This window comes from Arvicanthis niloticus, chromosome 3 (genome assembly GCF_011762505.2).
Source record: "Arvicanthis niloticus isolate mArvNil1 chromosome 3, mArvNil1.pat.X, whole genome shotgun sequence".
In the NCBI taxonomy this organism is placed as follows: domain Eukaryota; kingdom Metazoa; phylum Chordata; class Mammalia; order Rodentia; family Muridae; genus Arvicanthis; species Arvicanthis niloticus.
Genome location: NC_047660.1, coordinates 67,638,276 through 67,662,357, shown reverse-complemented (window position 1 = coordinate 67,662,357; position 24,082 = coordinate 67,638,276). Strand labels below are relative to the sequence as shown.

Genomic DNA, 24,082 nt, shown 5'->3' with positions numbered 1-24,082 from the left:
CAAGCAGTTTCCAGAAAAATAACATGTGTCTGTTCTCAGCAAAACATCCTCCCATGTATCTTCCTCAACAAAACATCCTCTCATTAGACAGTTTCCAGAAAAATATCACATGACCCAACTATGTCTCCAAGGAAACTAGAAATTTCCAATTCAGCTAGAATATACAAATAAGAAATATCATGTGGCATTTGTCTTTCCTAGTCTGGATTATGTTAGGTATTATAACATTTCCTAATTCAATACAGAATGCAAACTTCATTTTTATGACAGCTGAATTGTATTCCGTTGTGCAAAAATACTATATATTCAGTATCCATTCATCTTTCAAAGGACTTTAGATAGCTTTCATTTCCTAGATATTGTAAATAGAGTAATAACTGACATAGATGAGGAAATATCTGTTGAGTTAAGATGTCAAGTCCTTTGAGCATATGTCAAGGAATGATATAGGTAGAATAGCTTTTTTTATTCTTTTCAAAAAAAATTTATTGGATAATTTATTTATTTACATTTCAAATGTTATCCCCTTTCCAGGTTTCCCCTCAGGAAACCTCCTATCCCATTCCCCTCCCCCTGCTTCTATGAGGATTTTCCCTCACCCAACCACCCACTCCTACCTCCCTCTCTGACATTCCCCTACACTAGGGCATCAAGCCTTCACAGAACCAAGGGCCTCTTCTCCTATTGATGCCCCAAAAGGCCATCTGCTACATATCCTCTGCTACATATGCAGCTGGAATCATGGGTCCCCCCATGTGTACTCTTTGGTTGGTGGTTTAGTCCCTGGGAACTCTGGGGGTTCTGGTTGGTTGATACTGTCGTTCTTCTTATAAAGTTGCAAACCTCTTCAGCTTCTTCAGTACTTTCTCTAACTGCTCTATTAGGGACCCCATGCTCAGTCCAATGATTGGCTGCAAGCATCCACCTCTGTATTTGTCAGGTTCTGGCAGAGCCTCTCAGGAGACAACTATATCAGGTTCCTATCAGCCAGCACTTCTTGGCATCCACAATAGTATCTGGGGTTAATGTGTGTATATGGGATGGATCCCCAGGTGGGACAGTCTCTGGATGGCCTTCCTTCAGTCTCTGTTCTACGATTTGTCTCCCTATTTTCTCCTGTGAGTATTTTGGTCCCCCTTCTAAGAAGGACCCAGCTACCTAATGATCTCTGTCATTGTCTTTCTTCATATGTCAGAAAACAAAATAAGAGACATAGATGCTAAACTAGATAACTTAAATAGAGTCTCTCTAAATAAATCCCAGAGGAACAAGGGCCAGATGGCAACACTAAGTCCCTGAAGGATAGATAGGTGTATTATTATAATGGACATCATAGACAGGGCAAATGAACAATTGCTTGACTCATATAGACCTTTATCTCTGGCTAATTAATCATAGTGTTGCCAGAGTGGAATGATTTAGAAACCTTTTACGTATTTTTCAATCTGTATGAGAAGTTCAATGGGTGCCTGAAATCATTCCATAATTATTTCCTCAGTCCTAGAAATATAACAGAGATAGACCAGATTTATCTCAGAAGTTACAATAATCCTCTGCTGATCCCTTGATTTGTAGAATAAAAGGTTTTGTAGTTTAAAGATAAAGTAGAAAGAATTAGAGATATTTCTAACAGATAAAACAATTAACAAAGACCTGCTGAGGTGTTTGCTAAGTGTGACCTGAGTAAAACTATAGAAAAGGAAACAGCTCATAGGTTTCACAATTAGCTACATAAACAAGGATTGAAATTGCTCTGAGTGTTTCTGCCTATTGTGTGTGTGTGTGTGCCTATGCGTGTGCACATGCGCGTGTGTGTGTGTGTGTGTGTGTATAAATATATATTTTTTATTGGATATTTTATTTATTTACATTTCAGATGTTATCCCCTTTCCCCATTTCTCTCCCCCAGACATCTCCTATCTCATCTCCCCTCCTCCTGCTTTTGTGAGGGTGTACCCACACCCACCCACCCACTGCCAGCTCCCCACCCTTGAATTCCTCCACAATGGGGCATCCAGCCTTCATGAGACCAAAGACCTCCTCTCCCAACTATGCCCAACAAGGCCATCCTCCCATACATATACAGCTGGAGCCATGGGTCCCTCCCTGAGTGCTCCCAGGCTGGTGGTTTAGACCCTGGGAGCTCTGGTTGGTTGGTATTCTTGCTCTCCCCATGGGCCCACAAACCCCTTCAGCTCCTTCAGCCTTCTCTCTAATTCCTCCATTGGGAACTTCTTGATAAGTTCAATGGTTAGCTGTGAACATGTTAGGCTCTGGCAGAGCCTCTAAGAAGACAGCTGTATCAGGCTCCTGTCAGCATATACTTCTTGGTATCCACAACAGCTTCTGCTTTTGGTGACTGCACATGGGAGGGATACCCAGGTCGAGCAGTTGCTGGACAATCCCTTCTTTAGTTTCTGTCCCACACTTGGTCTCCATATTTGCTCCCATGAGTATTTTGTTACTCCTTCTACTAAGCACCCACACTTTGGTCTTCCTTCTTCATGAGATTCATGTGGTATGTGAGTTGTATCTTGGGTACTTCGAGTTTCTGAGCTAATATCCACTTATCAGTGAGTGCATACAGTGTGTGTCCTTTTGTGATTGGGTTGCCTCACTCAAGATGATATTTTCTAGTTGCATCCATTTACTCAAGAATTTCATGAATTCATTGTTTTTAATAGCTGAGTAATACTCCATTATATAAATGTACCACATTTCCATTCCTCTGTTGAAGGACATCTGGGTTCTTTCCAGATTCTGGCTATTATAAATAAGGCTGCTATGAGCATAGTCAAGCATGTGTCCTTGTTATATGTTGGAGTGTCTTTTGGGTATATGCCTAGGAGCTGTATAGCTGGGTCCTCAGGTAATGCTATGTCCAATTTTCTGAGGAACCACCAGACTGATTTCCAGAGTGGTTGTATCAGCTTGCAATCCCACCAACAATGGAGGAGTGTTCCTTTTTCTCCACATCCTCACCAGCATCTGCTATCACCTGAGTTTTTGATCTTGGCCATTCTGACAGGTGTGAGGTGGAATCTCAGGGTTGTTTTGATTTGCATTTACCTGATGACTAAAGATGTTGAACATTTCTTTAGGTGCTTCTCTGCCATTCGAGTTTCCTTAGTTGAGAATTCTTTGTTTAACTCTGTACCCCATATGGTTATTTGATTGGAGTCTAATTTTTTTGTGTTCTTTGTATATATTGAATATTAACCCTCTATCAGATGTGGGATTGGTAAAGATCTTTTCCCAATCTGTTGGTTGCCATTTTGTCCTATTGATAGTGTCTTTTGCTTTACAGAAGCTTTGCAATTTTATGAGGTCCCATTTGTCAGTTCTTGATCTTAGAGCATAAGCCATTGGTGTTCTGTTCAGGAACTTCTTCCCTGTGCCCATGTGTTCAAGACTTTTCCCCATTTTCTCTTCTATTAGTTTCAGTATATCTGGTTTTCTGTGGAAGTCCTTGATAGTAGTTTCCCTTCTCGTGTTGGAGTTTTCCATCTGTTATCCTTTATAGGGCCGGATTAATGGAAAAATACTGTGTAATTTTGTTATGGAATATCTTGGTTTCTCCATCTATAGTAATTAAGAGTTTTGCTAGGTATAGTAGTCTGGGCTGGCATTTGTGTTCTCTTAGTGTCTGTATAACATCAATCCAGGATATTCTGGCTTTTATAGTCTCTGGTAGGAAGTCTAGTGTAATTCTTATAGGTCTGTACTGCTTTTAATACTCTTTCTTTGTTTTGAGCATTTGATTTTTTGATTATTATGTGACACAAGGAATTTCTTTTCTGATCTAGTCTATATGGAGTTCTGTAGACTTCTTGTATGTTTATAGGCATCTCTTTCTTTAGGTTAGTGAAGTTTTCTTCTATAATTTTGTTAAAGACATTTACTGGCTTTTTAAGTTAGGAATCTTCACTCTCATCTAAACCTATTATCCTTAGGTTTGGTCTTCTCGTTGTGTCCTGGATTTCCTGGATGTTTTGGGTTAGGAGCATTTTCTTTGACAGTTGTGTCAATGTTTTCTATGGTATCTGCTGTACATAAGATTCTCTCTTCTGTCTCTTGTATTCTGTTGGTGATGCTTGCATCTATGACTCCTGATCTCTTTCCTAGGTTTTCTATCTCCAGGGTAGTCTCCCTTTGTGATTTCTTTATTATTTCTACTTCCATTTTTTAGATCCTGGATGGTTTTATTTAATTCCTTCTCCTGTTTTGTTTACTTGTAATTCTTTAAGGGATTTTTGTGTTTCCTCTTTAAGGACCTCTACCTATTTACCTGTGTTCTCCTGTACTTCTTTAAGGGAGTTATTTATGTCCTCCTTAAATTCCTCTATCATTAACAGGAGAAATTATTTTAAATCTGAATCTTGCTTTTCCGGTGTCATGGGGTGTCCAGGACTTGCTATGGTGAGAGAACTGGGTTCTGATGATGCCAGGTAACATTGTTTTTTGTTGCTTATTTTCTTGTGCTTGCCTTTCACCATCTGGTTATCTCGAGTGCTACCTGTACTCATTGTCTCTGACTAGGGCCTGTCTCTTCTGTTATCTGGGTTGTGTCAGAACTCCTCAGAGTCCAGCTGTCTTTGTGATCATGTGATCCTGAGGTCCTGGGTGCAAGAGCTCCTGGGACTCAGGCTGCCTCTGGGATCCTGAAATCCTATGATCCTGGGCATGTTAGAACCCCTGGGACTCCACCTTCCTCAACTGCTCTGAGTACAGCAGATCCTCCACTGCTCTGAGTGCAGTGGTCCCTCCACTACTCTGAGTACAGTGGTTCCTCTGGGATGGGTTAGGATATGGTGTATACATGGGAGCAGACCAGCTAGGATTCTGGCCCGGTGAAAGGGCATATATATGTGAGAAAAACATATTGTTAAATCCTGACCAAACTTCTGGCTATAACTGAGGTCAGCCTGACCCTCAGACATGTACAATACTTACAGAAATTTTACTAACCTACATTGTTCTGGTTCTGCAATCACAATTTTTTGCTCCTCAATCAGACAGAAATACCATGGTAACACAACTGTGGTCTTCTTATTAAAAATTGGTATTTTGCCACACTTGGTAACAGCCATCATAGTGGTCCAAAGGTCTGACACTATTACTGAGACTATGGAGCACTCTCAAAAAGGGATCTATCATAACTGTCCTCCAGAAGACCCAACAAGCAGCTGGAAGAGTCAGATGCAGATCTTTGTACCCAACCAATGGACAGAAGCTGCTGACCCCTGTGGTTCAATTAGGGAAAGGCTGAAAGAAGCTGAGTAGGAGGGCGACCCTGTAGGAGGATAAGCAGTCTCAATTAACCTGGACCCCTGAGATCTCTCAAACACCGGAACACCAAAAAGGCAGCATACATCAGCTGATATGAGGCCCCCAACACATATATTCAGCAGAGGACTCCTGGGTCTGTGTTCAATCAGAGATGATGCACCTAACCCTCAAGAGCCTGGAGGACGCAGGGAGTTTAGAGGTCAGGGATGGGGGACAGCCTCATGAAGACAGTGGGCTAGGTTGGAGGTATAAGATTGGAACAGTCAGAAGGTTGATGGGGGGTGTTGAATAAAATCTGGAGTGTAAATAAATAAATAAATAAATAATAAATAAATAAATAAAATACCAGCCATCATAGCTATGCTAACAGGATGCATTAAACGTGGTTTTTACCTTTATATCAGCCCTAGTCTCTCAGCTGGGGCTGTCTTTTTAGAATGGTAGTCACAAGAGGGCATGCCCGAGGCTGGGTCTGTGTGGCTCAATAAAAATTTCAAATTCATAAAAGAGCTGTCCTGGTCTCCTTTTCTTGGATAAGAAGAGCCTGAATACAACAGTATTAACCAGATATCTGTGGGAGTGTTATATTTCTTCACCATGAACATAACATTGGTTTAGATAGTATCTATATTTAACTATTGTTAAATCTAAATTGTCATAGTTAACTTATGGGATACTAAAACAATATATATTCTCTAAAGACTTTGCCATCTCTTCTTGGAAAATAGGAGGAGTTGAATATGAGGAAGATATAATATGTTATGAGCACTTTATTGTTTTCATTTGAAGATTTAGCATAACATAAGAAGATATAGTCAGACTGTAAAGTTGACAAATAATAGATAAGTGACCAACTTATATTCATGTACAAAAATATCATGACGAAAGTCAGTGAGTACCATGCTATATATCAACAAAAATTGAAAAGTCTTATTTACATTCATATGGTTCATAACTTTTTGTCTCTTACATCTTTCTTATGAGTTGGGGATTTTAAAAGAAATGCTTTATTACCACCCTGAAAATGAATCTTCTGGTGACCTCTGGTGGTTGCAAATATACTATTATGTGAGCCTTTGTCTTTGTCATCTATACATAATCATTCCCATGCCATTTCTCCAGCCTTGAAAAACTGAACACATATTCACATACAGCTATTTCTCTTCGTTTACTTTCTGAATTCACAATTTTATTTTAGTTTTAAATGTCTGTGTGATGCAAGAGATTAATTTTGACAATGCTTATCCAAGATACATATCTATTTTTTAGTGAAATCATCAGGATGAAAATGAAATGAAATTTTGTAATTCTATGATTTTATTGTACTTTATTTCACTTTGCTATCCAAATCCAGATGATACCAGTCTTTTACTCCAGCTTCTTATATTTCATATTATTGGCTGAAGGTTATTACCTGGTAATTTCTTAGAAAGAGTTCTAGAAAACAACTTCTTGGACTTTCATTGTACAGTTGGAAACTCTTTAGCATTTGTTTAAATAAATGAAAATGTTAACAAATTAAACATAAATACTTTCTTGGTAGAAAATCTAAAAGTCACATGTTTCTGCAAAGAATTTTTTACTTTGTACTTAACCCCCAACATTCATTTATTTTAAAATTGTCAATTAGATTATGAAACAAAGCAGGATAGATCAACTGAACTGGTTTTAATAGTGTTTGATGAATAAATTTTATAAACTTTATAATCTTATTTGACAAGCTACTGATTGATGGGATATGTTTTCCAAAATACTGTCCACATTTTGTGTCACCATTTACATGATCATATATTTTGAACATCTAATGAATTATTTTTAGAAATTATATGCAGAAAAAATGTAAAATACTGTTGAGAATTTTTGTTAGATTAAGTAAGGGCCATTTGAATGCTATTGAAGTTAGAAAAATAATATGAGATTAATAAAACCAAGACTGTAAAATTTCACAGAAATCCATCTGATTAAATACAGTTTCAATTTTGGCATATGGGAATTATGCTACTAAGTCTATGTATTTCTGGTTTTGAAAATAGAACTTCAACAGCAATCTCTGAAAAAAAAAGAATAGAGTAGCAGAGACTGGAAGACCAAAAAGGAAAAATACAAAACAAAAAAATCCTAAAGGATAGTTTAACTCAAACAAGAGGAAATGTATAATAATAGTTGACATTGGAAAATTAGCTCTCAGCAAGCTTGGAATTTTGCTGGCGCTGATGGTGGATTATTGAGGGATGATGCTGTGGCACTGACTACACCACCAAGCTAATGTGTGGTGTGAATAATGGCTGTTTCTCCCATCATTGTTCATTACCTAAGTTAATTCTCAGTGTTAACACTAATGGCATTTGGGGCCAAGTAATCCAGTGGGACAGGCCACTGTGTCATATTTATGTAGTCATTCATTTTGAACTTCTAATGAACTTTTTTGTGACTAAAAGTGGGAAAAATATAAAGTTTGTTTAGAAAGTAAAGCTAAGGATTTTTGTCAGATCTATTAAAAATCATCTCCACTCATCTATTGGTGAGAACGGCAAAATGAATCCCCAACTTTCTACTCAGTTATTTTCTCCATGAGTCAGGCAGGCTAGGTCATGACTCAGTAGTTTGCCAAAGCATGGCCCTCCTTGTCAATATTAACTTCAGATTCAGATAATTTTTCTAAGTAAACAATTAGTGCACTACTGCTTCTATACATTATTAGCTTAGGTATGTTCAACAAATATTCTTACACTAGTGTTTGAAAACCACGAAAAGTGAACAGGCACTTTTCAAGTAATATTATCAATAATGACACAAGCATATGTTATAAAACAAAAGCAACTTTTTGAATATATATTAGCTGATTCTGATATTAAATAAAGACAATAAGGTAATATAAAATCTGGAACCATGATTCATTATTTAGTATTTATGTGTATGTCTTTTGAATTTTCATGTTTTTAAAAACGTTTCAAAATGTATCGCATTCAAAATGTACTGTTTTATTCAGTTCCAGGTGATGAGGTGTTGACTCAATATTCAGAAATCAGAATTGTAGTCTGTGTCATTGCGTCCCTAGAAAAGAAGTCATGTTGAGCATAGAGGATGAAGGAAGGTCAATATAAGAAAAAATGTTTAAGGCAAACAATCAACATAAACGTACCACCACTCCACTTTGAGATACACTGGGCCATGCCTGAATTATCTCCTAAAGTAAGAAATGTACCTCTGCAAGTAATTAATAATAAATATAATCTCTGGAGGACCTTTTATCATTCATGTATGTTATTCCTGACACTGACAGAAATCTATTTTTTCAATATCAAGTCATATTATAACATCAAATACAAGACTAAATTAAACATAGCACACATATAGTGAGAACTCCTTTTATGGAGACTTTTTTGTTTTAAAATTAAACATTTAAATTTAGACAAATAGTAAATTCTTATCAACTCAAATATTTATACTTACCTTTTATACTCTGAAACATGGTTAGTCATTGAGTTCTAAGTATCAGAGTATAAAAATTACTCCCTAATAACCAATATACTACCCCTTGAAGTACATTATATTTAAGTAGGTATAATCTATATAAACTATAAAACATGATTTAATGGAAAATAATTAAATTATAGTGCTAAATTTTAACATTAATTATTAGACTAAATTTATTTAAATTAATACTACACACGGAAACATCAACCATGGGAAACAAAAATGACCAAGGAGATAGAAGTTTGTATTTAAAACACACAGATACATTTCTGCTGATCCCAGTCAGCATAGAGCTATTTCCTTCAGGACTGGATTTCCTTTGAAGATTATTATGTAGACTATAAAAACCGTGAATTGATTGGTGAATACATTTGAAATGGGAAAAAATCATATAGCAAACAAATTATATTGTGCTCTGTATGCATAAACATTGTTTCCATAGTTGGTTAAAGACCTCAGATTGGTCAGTAATGCTGTCCAATACATGCCACCTGAAATAGGAGTTGAGATGACTTATAGAACAGAATCTTCAGGTTCTATCAAGTCTGGGAGAGTTGGAAATAAGGGACAAAGAAAACAACATTTTCCAGGCTCAGAAAGATAGTTTGCCAAATACTCCTACTGACCTAAAAATGAAATACAACAATACTTAATTTGGTAACATGATATTATTATGTTTACTTGCTAGCCATTTCTTCAAGCATATAATGAAAACATCTCCAAAGTGTTATTTATTTTTATTATTTCACAACATACATTCTCCTCACAGACCTACTATGGAATAGTTACTCAGTGAACAATTAATGAATATGTGTGCTTTAGGAGATCATTATTAAATCTAAATTCTAATAATAGTCTGCTTGACATTTCAGAGTGAATTTGTTCCACTTCATTATGTTTGTGCTTTACCTTAGAAAGAAATATAGGAAAAAGATGAGTTTAAGAACTGAGAGAAGTACTCAATGTTTGAGATAACTGCTGTTCTTATAGGGGACCCAGATTTTGTTCCCAGAACCTAAATATTGGCTCATAACCCTCTGTTAACTCCAGCTCCATGGGATCTTCTGACCTCTGTAGACACCAGGTATGCATATGACACACATAAACAGATGAAAAAACATTTATACAGTTATACAAACAAAATAAAAATGAATAAATCTTAAAATAGAGTTCAAATAAGAGAATGTAAATGTGACATTACCACCACTTCCTGTGATTAACACAATGTAAAATATATCATTTATTTATTTTTCACTTTCCTTTGCAAAAAATATATCTATTCACCAGCTTTTTCATGGCTGACTTTACTTCCTTGTTTCTCAATGTATAGATGATGGGGTTGAGTAAAGGGAATATCACAGTATGAAACACAGATACCACTTTATCTAGAGAAAACGAGTCAAATGGGCGAGCATAAATGTAGATGGATGGTCCAAACATTAGCACCACTATGGTGATGTGGGAATAACAAGTGGATATAGCCCTGCTGGTGCTCTCACCTGAGCTTGAGTGTTTCTTGAGCATGGCCAGAAGAAAGGCATAGGACATTAGAAGAGCAACGAAGCACACCACAGAGATCAGGCCACTGCTAAAGATCATGACCAGTTCCTCCATGAAAGTATTGGCACAGGCAATCCGGACAACCTGTGTGATGTCACAAAAATAATTGTCTAATTCATTGGGCCCACAAAATGGGAGTCGAACAATGAGAGCCACCTGTATTATAGAGTGGACAAAGCCCCCTGTCCAGGAAAGGGCCACTAAGATACAACAGAGACGGCGGTTCATGATGGTAGCATAGTGGAGAGGGCGGCAGATGGCAGCATAGCGGTCAAAAGCCATCACTGTCAGCAGGAACATCTCAGAGGCCCCAACAAAGTGCAAGAAGAAGAGCTGAGCAACGCACCCACCAAAGGAAATGATCTTCCTTTCCACAAAGAAGTCTACAAGCATCTTAGGCGCTGTGATAGAGGAGTACCAGATATCAAGAAAGGCTAGATTAGCCAGCAAGAAATACATAGGAGAACTCAAATGGGGATCAAGCCTGATGGTGCAGATAATAAGGATATTCACTGGAAGTATGAATAAATAAAAGGATAAAAATATAACAAACAAGACTAACTGTACTTCTCGAGTCTGAGATAGACCAGTGAGAACAAATTCAGTCACGGTGGTATCATTTGCAGGCTCCATTTTTTTCAATTAATTTTTTATTATGGCTATGGAAAATAAAAGAAATTATAATTACTACAAATAATCTTTAGCTAGAACTACATCACTATTTTCAAAATTATAATATATCTTTATCATTAGGAGATTATAGTGGGGTAACGGAAGATGGCTTAGTGCTCTTGCAGAGAACTCAGTTCAGTTCCCACCACCCACAGAGCAGCTAATAATGTGCAATTTTAGTCCCAGGATAGCCAGCATTTTTTTTCTGGTCTTCATGGACACAAGGCATGCATGTAATAAACAGATACACATGCAAGCAAGACACCCATACACATAAAATAAAATGAGAAGTAATAGATTGTATTAGAAAATCTTTGCTTTCCCTTTTATATTTAATTTAAAAAATTAAATGATGAACTTGAAAACCAGACATACCAAAATGATCTGAGATACACCGTACATTTAAAAGCCTACTTTGGGACTATGCCACACACCCAAAAGCCAAATATAAGCTTGTTAATTCTGTAAAAATTTATTTTTTACAAAACCCATTGGCAATACTTTCTTCAAATTATTTACCCTATACTGACTTCTGTAGTTAGCTAACGTTTAGATTGATAATCGGAAATGCAGACTCTTCTCTCTAGATCACTTTTTGCTGGGCAATCCTGCTAATATGAAAACTAAGCTTATACTTGTTTTCTGGTTTTTCTTTTATTATTTGTAATTATAGGCATGTGGGGGTGGGGAATACACACTGGTGCCTGGATCTGAGAGGCATCAGTTGCACCTGGAGCCAGATCTATAAACAGCTCAACATGGGTACTGGAAACAGCTGAGTTCAGGTCCTCTTGAAAAGCACCAAGCACCAATGAGCTATCTCCTTGGCCTGCACTACTTTGTAAACTAAGAAGTTTACAACGAACCCTATGATTTTATATGTAGTAAATGAATAATGAAAATTTTCCTGCTTAATCCTTGGTAACAGGTAAACAGAAAGAAGAGAGGGTGATGCAGGCTGTACCTGTGAAAATCCTCTCTCTCCTTTCCCCCACCTCATGCCAATCAAAACAGAAAACAAACAAACAAAAACCCAATAAGACAAAAACTACCTAAACAAAACAAAATGAAACAAACACATGAAAAAAACAAAACAAACAAAAGAACTCATGAAGTCCATTTTGTGTTGGCCAATCACTCCTGTGTATGGAGCATGGCTGCAGTGTGCATTTATCCAGTGAATTTGGGTGGGGAGATGGGGGAAGAAGATCTGGGGATGGGGGGAGGAAACAGAGTTAGGGAAGGAGGAAAAACATAATCAAAATATATAATATAAAAATTTTAAATAAAAATTAAACTCTCTGCCCGCTCTCAAAACCCCTTTGCTCATCACTACGTTGACTGTGAATTTGATTCACTGCTTGAGAAAAGGCTGAAAGAAGGAACAGCCATCTAAAAAGTAGGAATGTGTGCCATTGTAGCACGTTCTCATATTGATTAGTTCTACCGTTTCCAAAAGAAAGAGGAAGATTATCCTAACAGTATTAAGATTCAATATTAAGTGCAGCACTACTAAGAAAAAAAAAAAAAAACACCAAAACAAAACAAAACCAAAATAAACAGGAAAAAATAAAAAATCAAGCCAAGGTGTGGTAGCAGCTGCTTGTTATGCAAGCAGCGTGGGAGGCTGAGGCAGAACTATAACAAGTCTGACAGCATACTGCTTTACATACCAAGTTAGAGGGCAACTGAGGCTGTGCCACAGGAGCAAGTCAACAACAACAAAAAATTTAGGAAAAGGAAATGAGATATTTGCTTTCTGAATTGCTTTCCTCTTTTAAGAAAGTTTGAAGTTTTATACTTTATATAAGAAAAATTAATCTGGCTATTCCTCGGGAAAGAAATATAGAGACTCAACCTCTCATCACTGCCACAGAGCTGCCAAGAAATGTATTCTGCTGTATCTCACTCCAGTAGTCAGTAGCCAACACAACAACGGTGCTCATCAAAACAAAAATGCTCAGCAGCTACCTACTACTTACATATGAATGCACAAAATAGCTGTGGTGAGCCATGGGACTTCTGCAGGAAAGAACAGATAAAATCATCTCTTCTGTTACTGCAACCATAGACTCAGAAAATGTACAGTTTTAATGATACCCAGAATATTTTAAATTACACATGCCAAAAAAAACTATACATATAATATCTAACAGGATATTCCCAGACACATAGTTTATATCATTTCTATAAATTGTTCATTTGTTTGTTAAATAAATATTTAGGGAATAACTTTGTGTGTCAAATGTTATAACATCTATGAACATAGCACAGCTTCAACCTCATCAAACTTCTGTTATAGAAATATAAGCAGACAGTAAATATGCAAAAGAGAGAAAAACAGAGAGAAGGATGGAAGGAAAAAAGAAAGGAAAGGCAGGAGGAAGGGAGGAAGGAAGGAAGGAAGGAAGGAAGGAAGGAAGGAAAAAAGGAAGGAAGGAAGGAAGGAAGGAAGGAAGGAAGGAAGGAAGGAAGGAAGGAAAAAAGGAAGGAAAGAAGGAAGGAATAAAGGAAGGAAGGGAGTCATTCCCATAGTAACAAGAGACAAGAATGTAATAGAAATGGAATTCCAACAGAGAATACATTGTAGTATAGTATAGAGGTTGGTGTTTCAGAAACAGTTCTCCGGTTTGATGATTAAAATTCAAGAGAAAGGCATTTTAGAAATGAAAAAAAAAAAATGAACAAAAATGCCCCACAGCAGAAAAGTGTTTCCAATTACTGTAAAAGATCCAAAACTTTGGAGCTGGGTGTTGGCTTTATAGAGTATTTCTACACAAATGTGAAGCCAGGAATACATATCTACAAAAGTCATACAAACACCAAGGAGTGGTAGCCATCTTCTATAATTATAGCCATCACTCTGGAGGCAGAGATGGAAGGGTACCCAGACAAGCCAGCAGCAATAAACTCCAGATTCAGTAAGAGACAACACCATAAAAAATAAAGTAAGTGGCCAGTGAAATGCTCAGTGGGTAAAGGCCCTTGTCACCAAGACTGAGATCAATCCCCTGAATACAGCCGGTGGAATGAGAGACACAGCTCCTTCAAGTTGTCCTCGGTCTCCATGTGCAATCCTTAGCACATGTGCACACATACCACCCACCCTACACACAGAGGAGAATAAATTAATTAATTAACTAATTAATTAATTAATTTGAAATATAGTGTGAAGAGTGATTAAGGAGCCCACAGTCAACTTCAGGTCTGCACATACCCAGGGATATATCTGCACATACATGTGCATCCTGGCACCTGCAAGCACATATACAAATGCACACCACACACACATATGCTTGCAAAAAGGTGGCACAAACAAAACAATATAACAGAGAGCAAGTTGTGCAGCTTTCAACAATGAAATTAAGTTTTAATAGCTTCTAATGTGCTTTATAATAAACTCTGGGAGATTGCTTAATAAGTTTACATTTTAGGACAATCATTCCAGGTGCTGTGAGAAATAATAGAGCAGGAGACCATTTCAGGAAAAGGAAAGCTGTTACATGGAAAACAGCAATACCCATTTAGAAAAGTGAATGTTTTATTTCAAAGATAATTAGGAGACACAACCGGCAGGATTTAAAGTGGACTCATTGTTACTACTGTCATATCACCAAAGCTAGACGGACTTTGAGATCATAACAGCAGTTTTACAAGATCTTTATCTCCTGTGTGTAAGACAAGGCAGCTTACCAAGTCATTAAAACAACATATTCATGCTCTGCTACAATCTAAGAAAGTCTGGGCACTGTGCCAGTAAGATCCCTACCAAGGAACTGTTTTGTGAGAAATTTCTGTAGGAGATAAGTCACCCATGAATAACAATTCGGGGCATTTCTTCCTCAGACTGTCATGTAGAATGATTTATTCCAGTGTTTACAAACAAAACAAAACAAAAAAACTAAAAAAGTTGAAAGAAAAAATTTTCTCTCCATCTTGTATCCACTCATCTTTGCTTCCCAAATTTCTGGATAATACTCACTCCTCTTGGAAGCACTTAGCAAACATCTATTCTTCATTTAATCTTCAGGGACGTAGTATCTAGAGGATGGTTATGAAGACAGCTAGGGGCACAAAGTCCTTCCCCATAGGTTAGTGAACTGAAGACCTCCTCGTGGGAACCATTGCTTTGGGGAAAAATAGAAATCTGTGCAGAAATTCATCTTGCTAAAGCCCATTCATGTTGCTTGCATAGACTATGAGGGGGCTATGATGGTGAAAACTGAGACTAGAAAAAGAAACAAAAGGCAATGCTATATTGATAAAGGAAAAGAAATCTATTAAAAATGTACAAATCCTATTTTTCTGAGTATATTATAGTCTTAGAGTTTACACGCATGCCAATAGGTAGAAAAGATGAAATATTAATAGCTTCTTTCCAGTAGTTTTTTTAACTGAAAAATTCTTTTAGAAGATGGAATACACTATTATCCTTTCAAACCTGCTGTTAACAGGGAACATGATGAAAGTATGTTGTGTAAAGAAATGGAGATCTCAAAGTCCCGAGGAAATAGCAAAAAAGGAGAGCAAATAAACATAACAAATCATAATCTTTTAAAAAAGAAAAAGCACAAGGAACATGTACAAACATACAAATTTTTAAAAATCACAAATTATACTATACAAAAAAAAGGTCAATAAGATACAAAGTGCCGAAATAAAGTAATATGAGACCAAAAATCTATAAAAATATTATTGTGTTTGTCTTGTGTTGGTCATCTCCTGCTAGGAATGGGGGTCTACCCTTAAGTGCAGTTAATATAACCAGAAAAGCTCTATTGGAAAAACTAATTTAAATATGTTTTAGTTGAAATACAAGTAAATCACTTCCTCCTTTTCTTCTCTCCAGCCCCTCAATAGCTATCCTCCCATGTCACCCTCTCTCAAGCTGATAATTTCTTTACTATTATTATTGTTAAACACACACACATATATATATACATACATACATATTCATATAAATGTGTATGCATGTTATGCACACTCATGTGTATATATAACACCTTTGTAAGTAAAATTAAACATGGAAACCACCCAACCACATGATTTCTGAAATACTTCCATTTGATATCTGCTTATATTGCTCTGTATTGAAATGTTAATCTTGTATCTGAAAATAACAGCTAAGAACTATCTTAGAAAGTAACATAAGGACATCTGACTTGTAACTACCACCATTATTGGTCCAGATTCTGAACCCATAGCCACATGTGACAGTTAATAATTCATTTTGTTCAATCCCTTAGTGTCTGGCAGAAAGCCTTCTTTCCAAATGCCTAAAATTTTGCATTAATCTTTTTTAGAAAGCTCAGGAGAGACTTTTATCTAGGCTCCCAGAACAACAATCTGTCCATATATTCACTGGAGAGTTCAACAAATTCTGATCAAACTATAATAGAAAAGAAGCCCCTTCAGGCGATAGAGCATGTCTTATACCTAGCTATAGATCAGCATAATTTCTTCAATAAAGGGTGCTCAGGGCTCTTATTTTGTGAAAGGGTAGATGATTAAATAGAATTTTTAAATCATCAAGTGAGTTTGAGAGAGAAAATTTGAAATACAGACTTGTTCATTCACGTCCCTGACTTTGATTACTATTTTGGAATTTTTATTTTAAAATATCAAGTTTTTTCCCTATTTACATTCAAAATTGCTAGTGCTGACTCTAATACATTCTAACACAGCATCACAAATACCAGCTCACCCAATTCTTTACCCTGGATACTTTAGGGTTTCTGTATTACAACACTGTTCTCACAGAATTTTAAGTTACTTCTATCAATATATTCATGTCGTCTAAAAATTCAAATGATTTATGTAAACATTTTAACAGAATTTTTACCTACCAACTACTTTTCCAGCCTGGATGGTATTAGAATCTATAAATAACAGTTAGGAGAAGTATCTCCTCACACCCATAAAGAAGACTGCATTGTCTATATTTTAGTATTTATCAGGTCTTGCCCTGATGTAACCACACACTAACTAATACCATGGGATATAACTCTAAAAGTCAACTCTCTGGAGTCTAGAGATAGCCAAAGAGAAGAAAACACCAAGGGGGTAATTTAAAGTTCGTGTATGGTTCATTGTTGAGAACAGAAATACATATTTCCCCACAGAAAATGGCTAGTTTCCCAGGTTATAGATGGAATTGTTATAAAACATGTGATAATCTTTTTTATATTTTTCATTGTGAGCCTGGCCTTTCACAGCTGAGCTATCCCTCCAGCCCTATAATAATCATTCTAATACCTCTATGTAAAAAAATTTTATCACCAAATGTACTAAATACTTGGGAAAATGGAAATATGTCCAAATACAATCTTAAGACTTCATAAACCCTTTAAAAAGATACCTTTTAAAACTATTTTATTTGTTTATGTATGTGAATTCATGCATGCACAGCATACAGAAGTCAGAAAACAACTTGCAAGAGTTTTTTTTTTTTTTCCTTCCACCATGTAAGTACTGGAGTTTGCAGCAAATGTCTTTACCCACTGAGTCATCTTGTGGCCTTTACCTGGGGTTTTGATGAAATCTTATGTCCTTAATTTAAGCTGTATTTCTAACTTTATTCAATGTTTCTATATACATATAATAATTATCTGCATCTCAGACATTATTATAGGTACTAGGAATATAATGACTAACATAACAAGAATAGTCCATAAATCAAACAACTTTCAGCTATCTGTGAAACTACAAATAGTTGTATGCATCTGTTTTGAATAAATAATAGGCTTGCACTGTGGATTACAAGACAAAAGGGAAGGTGCAGAGCAGCAGAAGTTGTTGGGCTAATCCACCCCCAAAGTTGATGATGAAGAGAAATGCGCGGTGTTTATTTCTTACATATATACACACTTAGCCATTACTGTGAATATCTGATTAAATTGTATATTACTCCATGATTCTAAGTGAATTACTAATCGTAATTCCCACAGCTTCACACTCATTTAATGACTCTCTTGCAGAGTTAAATATACCAAGCCACACGTTCTCTGATAGAAACACTGGGTTCTAACTCAGTTTTATCCTGTCAACTTGTTCTCATTCTGACTCTTTTGTGAATTATTCTTACAATATTACTTCTTTGAAGTTAAATTAGGATGAAATAACCAATATGAGCTTGATAAAATAAAATGAAGAACAAGCAAGAAAAGAAAAAATACATTTGACAGAGGACAATAAACTTAGAAATGTTCCACACAGAATTGTGAGCGTGACCAATTCAGTGGCTCATTTCTCCTCAAACCCAGAGATTTAAAGGCAGGAAGAGTCTAGCAAGCCTAAGTCCACTCAGGGCTACATAGTTCTAGACCAATCTAAGCACAGAATGGGACTTGTGTTTAAATTTTTAAATGTAATATGAATGTCGCCTTTCATCGTTTTAGTAGTAGTAGTAGTATTTAATGCCTTTTTACAGTCCAGCATTATCCCCCACACCCCAGCTCACCCTCCTACACTTCCTCATTCCATTCTTCCTCCTCCCTTTCCCAAAAGAATGTCCCCACCTCACCCCCACCCTACCAAACCTCCCTACTCCCTGGGGCCTCAAGTCTTTTGAGAGTTAGGTGTATCTTCTCTCACTGAGGCCAGACAAGTCAGTCCTCTGCTGTATATGTGCTGGGGGCCTCATATCAACTAGTGTATGCTGCCTGATTGGTGGCTCAGTGTCTGAGAGAACGCGGGCTCTAGGTTAGTTAAGACTGCTCCTCTTCCTATGGGGTCTCCCATCTCCTCAGCTTCTTTCTAGTCTTATATTCTCCAGCCTTAAAGCTTTCTAATAAGTTCTCTTATGATGTAATATTTTTGTTGAGCTTCTAAGTTTGTTTTTCTATGTTTTTTTTTAATTCTTTATTAATTTATTTACATTCTCTCATAGATCATGAAAATTTTGTCACAATTGTTTTGAATTTGTTGCTGGGAAATTCATATATAGTTAATGTATATATAATATATATTCATACACACAGACACACAAACATATAATAAATGAAAAAATTATATATACACATATGCATATAATCTTTGGTTAACCATACATTTCAGTGACAAAATCTGCTAAGAATAATGATCTTTGGAAAGTCCATCAGGAAGTTTCTAACACAGCAGTTCCTATATGGACTTTCCAAAGATCATTATTCTTAGCCATCTCTTCCCATAATCCCCTCCTTTCTCCTCTCCACTCACTTTTCTACTCACTTAAACCATGAATCCATAAGATTTTGTCACTGAAAAGTATGATCAACCAACAATTACCACAAAGCACAAATGCTTGTCAACAAATAAAATAGCTATGGTAGCCAACACCAAAAGATAGAGATAGATTATATATATATGCATGGGTATGGGTACACATATATGCATATATATTATATATTAATATAATATATATTAGTAGAATTATGAAAATAATAAAAATAGATACAAGAGATTAAAAATAATCAAAGTGTAACATACCAGTCTAGAACTTACAGAGGAAATGAAAGTAAACATATAAAGAAAGAGAACTGCTGTATCAGGAAACAATAGTTTCCCTTAACTGAGCCCTAGCAGACGCCTCTATTGACTCACACAAAACCACTCTTCACGTGTAAAACTACTTCTACTTGGTCCTCTAAATGCCATAGGACATTTTTGCTTTATGTATTAATATGTTAACAAGAATGTATTATGTCAATGGGCCAAAATAATTCCCGAAAAATAAGCAGTTTTCTACCATTCAACGTACTTTCATGGGAGAGCAAAAACTATCTCCAAAAACATAAATTGTCTTCCTATTTGCCTCTAAAAACACCTTGTCCCTTCAAAAGTGGGGAGTGGTTTTTTGGTGACTTAACTAAAACTATGTCTTCTACCAAATTCTGTCTCCTCATTTGTTTTGTTATAGTTGGCAAATAGGAGGACTTACAAGTATCAGTACCAAAATATGTTGCATATTTCTGTGAAATTCTCAAAGAATAAAGTGAAAGATATTACAGGGAAAGGAGAATAAAGCTGTTTCCAGCCTCTAAATTATATTAAAAGTATCATGATAATTAATTGTTACTTTCAGTGTCTAAAGCAATATAGTGGCTTCCTGCTTAAAAACAATTTCTATCTATAAAATAGATTGGGGTACTTTGAGTCCTAAAAGAGACCCTAATGTAAAAATGCCTTCATTTGCCATTAAGAACATGCCAATAGTACATAGAAATTATTTCAATTAAGGAGCAGAAATATTTGAAAATTATAATATTACTCCAATTCTTAATCCCTTTGCCTCAAAAATATAACCCAACTATTTCTGTCCTTTTTCACATAGATAAAAATTAGACATGTTTTCTGTATCAGGTGTGTTCAACCTGTGGCCTACAGGATAACTATGTAGATGGCTCAATATAAAATTGTTAATTCATTTAAAACATTATTTGATTTTTTAAATTTTTATAACTTGATTTCATAGTTACTAAACAAGAACTTTATAGATAATAATATTGTGTTTCAAAGCCAAATGATTAGATCTAATAAACACATATGGATCATTTCATCCAATATTAGCACAAATAACATAGAATATTCTCAACTATAAACTATAAAATAAGACATGAAATATGTCCAATTTAAAACTGGAGACCATATATTTTATTATTCTATTCACATGAATTATGTAGAATAGGCAAATACATAGAGACAGAAAGATTAGTAAACAGTCTTTTTTTCAGAGTAATGAAATATTCTGGAATTAGACTATAATAATGGTTATAAAACTTTACAAATATGGACTGGAGATATAGATCAGTTGACACAGTGCTTTCTCATCATCCAAAAAATTCTGAGTTTTCTCTGAGCACCACATAAAACCAGGTATAGAGGTACATGCCTATAATACCACAACTCATTAGTTGAAAATAAGAGGATCAGGTATACAAAATTATCTTTGGCTACATAGTGAGTTTGAGCTTAGCCTAAAATACATGAGACCATCTCTTTTTTAAAAATGCCTGATGTCATTTTATACATTTTGTCATAGGAATGCCTAAGGTATGCACAGAAGGATATCGAATGAGCAGCCAAAGAAGCATTATTGAAAGAGTTGAATTATGGGACAAGATCTTAAAAAGTTCCTCAAAGTGAAAAAATTATCAAATCATCAGCTGTTCTCCATCCTCACTGGCACCATTAAGAATGGACTGGTGTAAGCACTTTCACTGACTGTGCAACTCAAGAATAAAGCTATCTGTCTGCTCTAAATCTACTTTCTGTGTTTTCCTTTATAAAAGATACATGATAAAATTGCTGTTTCAAAAAAAAAACATTGTAACATTTTTTGTATTTATAAACTCTTTATGTTTATAATCCTAATCAGTACACTGGGATATTTCTATATTGAAATTATGGTTTCTTCTATTCAGTTACTATATAAAAATTAAAAGTTAAATTAGTAGAAAATATTGAAATTGTCATATAACTTATGCCTGTGATAATAAGCTATCTTATCTTCCACAATCAAACAGATGAAGGAATTGAACAAAGTGGTCTAAGACCTAAAAAAGGAAGTAAAAACAATAAAGAAATCACATATAGAGGCAACCCTGAAGATGGAAAACCTAGGAAAGAGGTCAGGAGCTACAGATGCAAGTGTCAAAACTGAATACAGGAGATAGAAGAGAGAATCTTAGGCATAGAAGATACCTTAGAGAATATTGACATAATGATCAAAGAAAATTCAAAGCATAAAAAATTCCTAACTCAAAAGACTTAGGAAATCCAGGATGCAATAAAAAGTCTAAACCTAAAAATAAGAGGAATAAAAGAGAGGGAAGATTCCCAGCTCAAAGGACCAGAAAAGGTCTTCAACAAAATCATAGAAGAAAACTTCCCCAACCTAAAAAAAAAAAAGATGGCCATAAATGTACAAGAAGTCTACAGAACACCAAATAGATTGGACCAGAAAAAAAATCCTCCAGTCACATAATAATCAAAACATTAAATGCACAGAACCACCAGGCAGCATACATGAGCTGTACCAAGTCCCCCAACACATACAGCAGAGGACTGCCTGTTCTGGCCTCAGTGAGAGAAGATGCACCTAACCCTAGAGAGGCTTGAGGCCCCAAGGAATGCAAAGACCTACTGGGGTGGGGCAGGGTGTTGGGGAATGTGGGGATATCCTCTTGGAGACAGGAGGGAGAAGGAATGGGATGAGGAACTGTGGAAGGGTGGGTCAGGAGGGGTAAAGACTGGACTGTAAAAAAAGTAATAAAAAATAGCTATAAAATCATGGCACATATCACACACATAAAGAACTGAACATATCACACACACACACACATACACACACCACTAATATACATCACATGTTTAAAAGAAATACATAATCACCACTTCTCAGCTGTTGAAAAATATGCTGACTGGCAGGAGAGAGAGGGGAACCACCTAAATAGGAATCTTCTTGCCAAAATCTTAAAACATATGGTTATTTCTGATACCCACTTGAAGTATATTCCTATACAGCCACAGGAGAGAATAGTCCCTCGCCAGGCATGGCACTCAGTAAGAGTTCAAAGAAATAGAAAATGACTAAACCATATTTCTGTTCTTCCTGAATGGTAACATCTCAGATTTATCAAGACTTTCACTTGCCCCAAGATCTTTCTCTTTCAATGGAAGTTAAAGTATTGGTATTTAAAGATGGAACAGCTGGTTTGGGGGTAGCACAAAATAAATATGTAGGCCAATGGAATAGAATAGGGGATGCTGAAATCAATTCACATAGCTATGTATGCCTAAACTTTGACAAGTGTATCAAAATGTGTGATGCAAACATAGAAAAATAAAACATTCATAGGACAAAGCCAGTCATTTAAAGTTCTATCTTTAAATTATCTCAATAAGTCTGCTGAAGGCCAGCTCTACCATTTGTGTTCTCTCTTTAAGATAGCCAACAGGAAAGAGTGAAGGCAAGGGCAAGACTTGGTCTTGGAAGATATTACAGTTGCTTTTAATATAATAATAACTATTTTTTCCTTTTTGCATATCATTTTTATTGGATATTTTATTTACATTTCAGATGTGATCCCCTTACCCATTACCCCCAACAGGAATCCCGTATCCCATCCCCCCTCTTCCTGAGTCTATGAGGATGTGCCCCCAGCCACCATCCCAATCCCACCACCCCACCCAAGAATTCCCCCACACTGGGGCATCCAGCCTTCACTGGACCAAGGACTTCCTCTTCCACCTATGTTCAACAATGCTATCCTCCCCTACATATATAGCTGGAGCCATAGGTCCTTCCCTATGAGCTCCCAGGCTGCTCATAGACACTGGGAGATCTGGTTGGTTGGTATTATTGCTCTCCCCATGGGGCCACAAACCCTTTCAGCTCCTTCAGTCTTCTCTCTAACTACTACTTTGGAAACCCCATAATCAGTTCAATGGTTAGCTGTGAGCATCCACCTCTGTATATGTCAGGCTCTGGCAGACCTCTAAGGAGACAGCTACATCAGGCTCCTATCAGCATGTACTTCCTGGTATCCACAACAGCTTCTGCCTTTGGTGACTGCACATGGGATGGATACCCAGATGGAGCAGTCTCCAGACCTCCCCTTGGATGAAATGGACAATATTCTAGACAGATATCAGGTACCAAAATTAAATCAGGAGCAAATAAACCATCTAAACAGTTTCATAACTCCTAAAGAAATAGCAGCATTCATTAAAAGTGTCCCCACCAGAAAAAGTCCAGGACAGATAGTTTTAGTATAGATTTCTATCAGACCTTCAAGGAAGACCTAATACCAATTCTCTCTAAACTATTCCACAAAATAGAAACAGAAGGAACACTGACCAATTTGCTCTATGAAGCTACAATCACACTCGTACCTAAACCTCACAAAGACCCAACAAAGAAAGAGAATTTCAGATATATCTCCCTTATGAATATCAATGCAAAAATACTCAATGAAATTCTAGCAAACCGAATCCAAGAACACATCAAAACCATCATCCAACATGATCAAGTAGGTTTTAACCCAGAAATGCAAGAATGGTTCAATATTTGGAAATTCATCAATGTAATCCACTATATAAACAA

General features: G+C 36.2%; 1 protein-coding gene across 3 annotated transcripts; it reads right to left on the bottom strand.

Moving 5' to 3' along the window:
- Window positions 1–6,041: 6,041 nt before the first annotated feature.
- On the bottom strand, window positions 6,042–16,953 carry LOC117706134 (olfactory receptor 4M1). Of its 3 annotated transcripts, XM_034498984.2 has the most exons (4): window positions 16,845–16,907; window positions 12,981–13,020; window positions 10,266–10,985; window positions 6,042–8,343 (listed from the first exon to the last, which is right to left on the bottom strand). In XM_034498984.2, the coding sequence occupies exons 3-4, from the start codon at window positions 10,957–10,959 to the stop codon at window positions 8,333–8,335; spliced, it is 705 nt and encodes a 234-aa protein (XP_034354875.2). In that variant the 5' UTR covers window positions 10,960–10,985; window positions 12,981–13,020; window positions 16,845–16,907; the 3' UTR covers window positions 6,042–8,332. The 3 variants fall into 3 exon arrangements, with proteins under 3 accessions (XP_034354875.2, XP_076787222.1, XP_076787223.1); XM_076931107.1 differs by having other exon boundaries at window positions 6,042–10,985; XM_076931108.1 differs by lacking the exon at window positions 12,981–13,020 and having other exon boundaries at window positions 6,042–10,985; window positions 16,845–16,953.
- Between the last annotated feature and the right edge of the window lie 7,129 nt (window positions 16,954–24,082).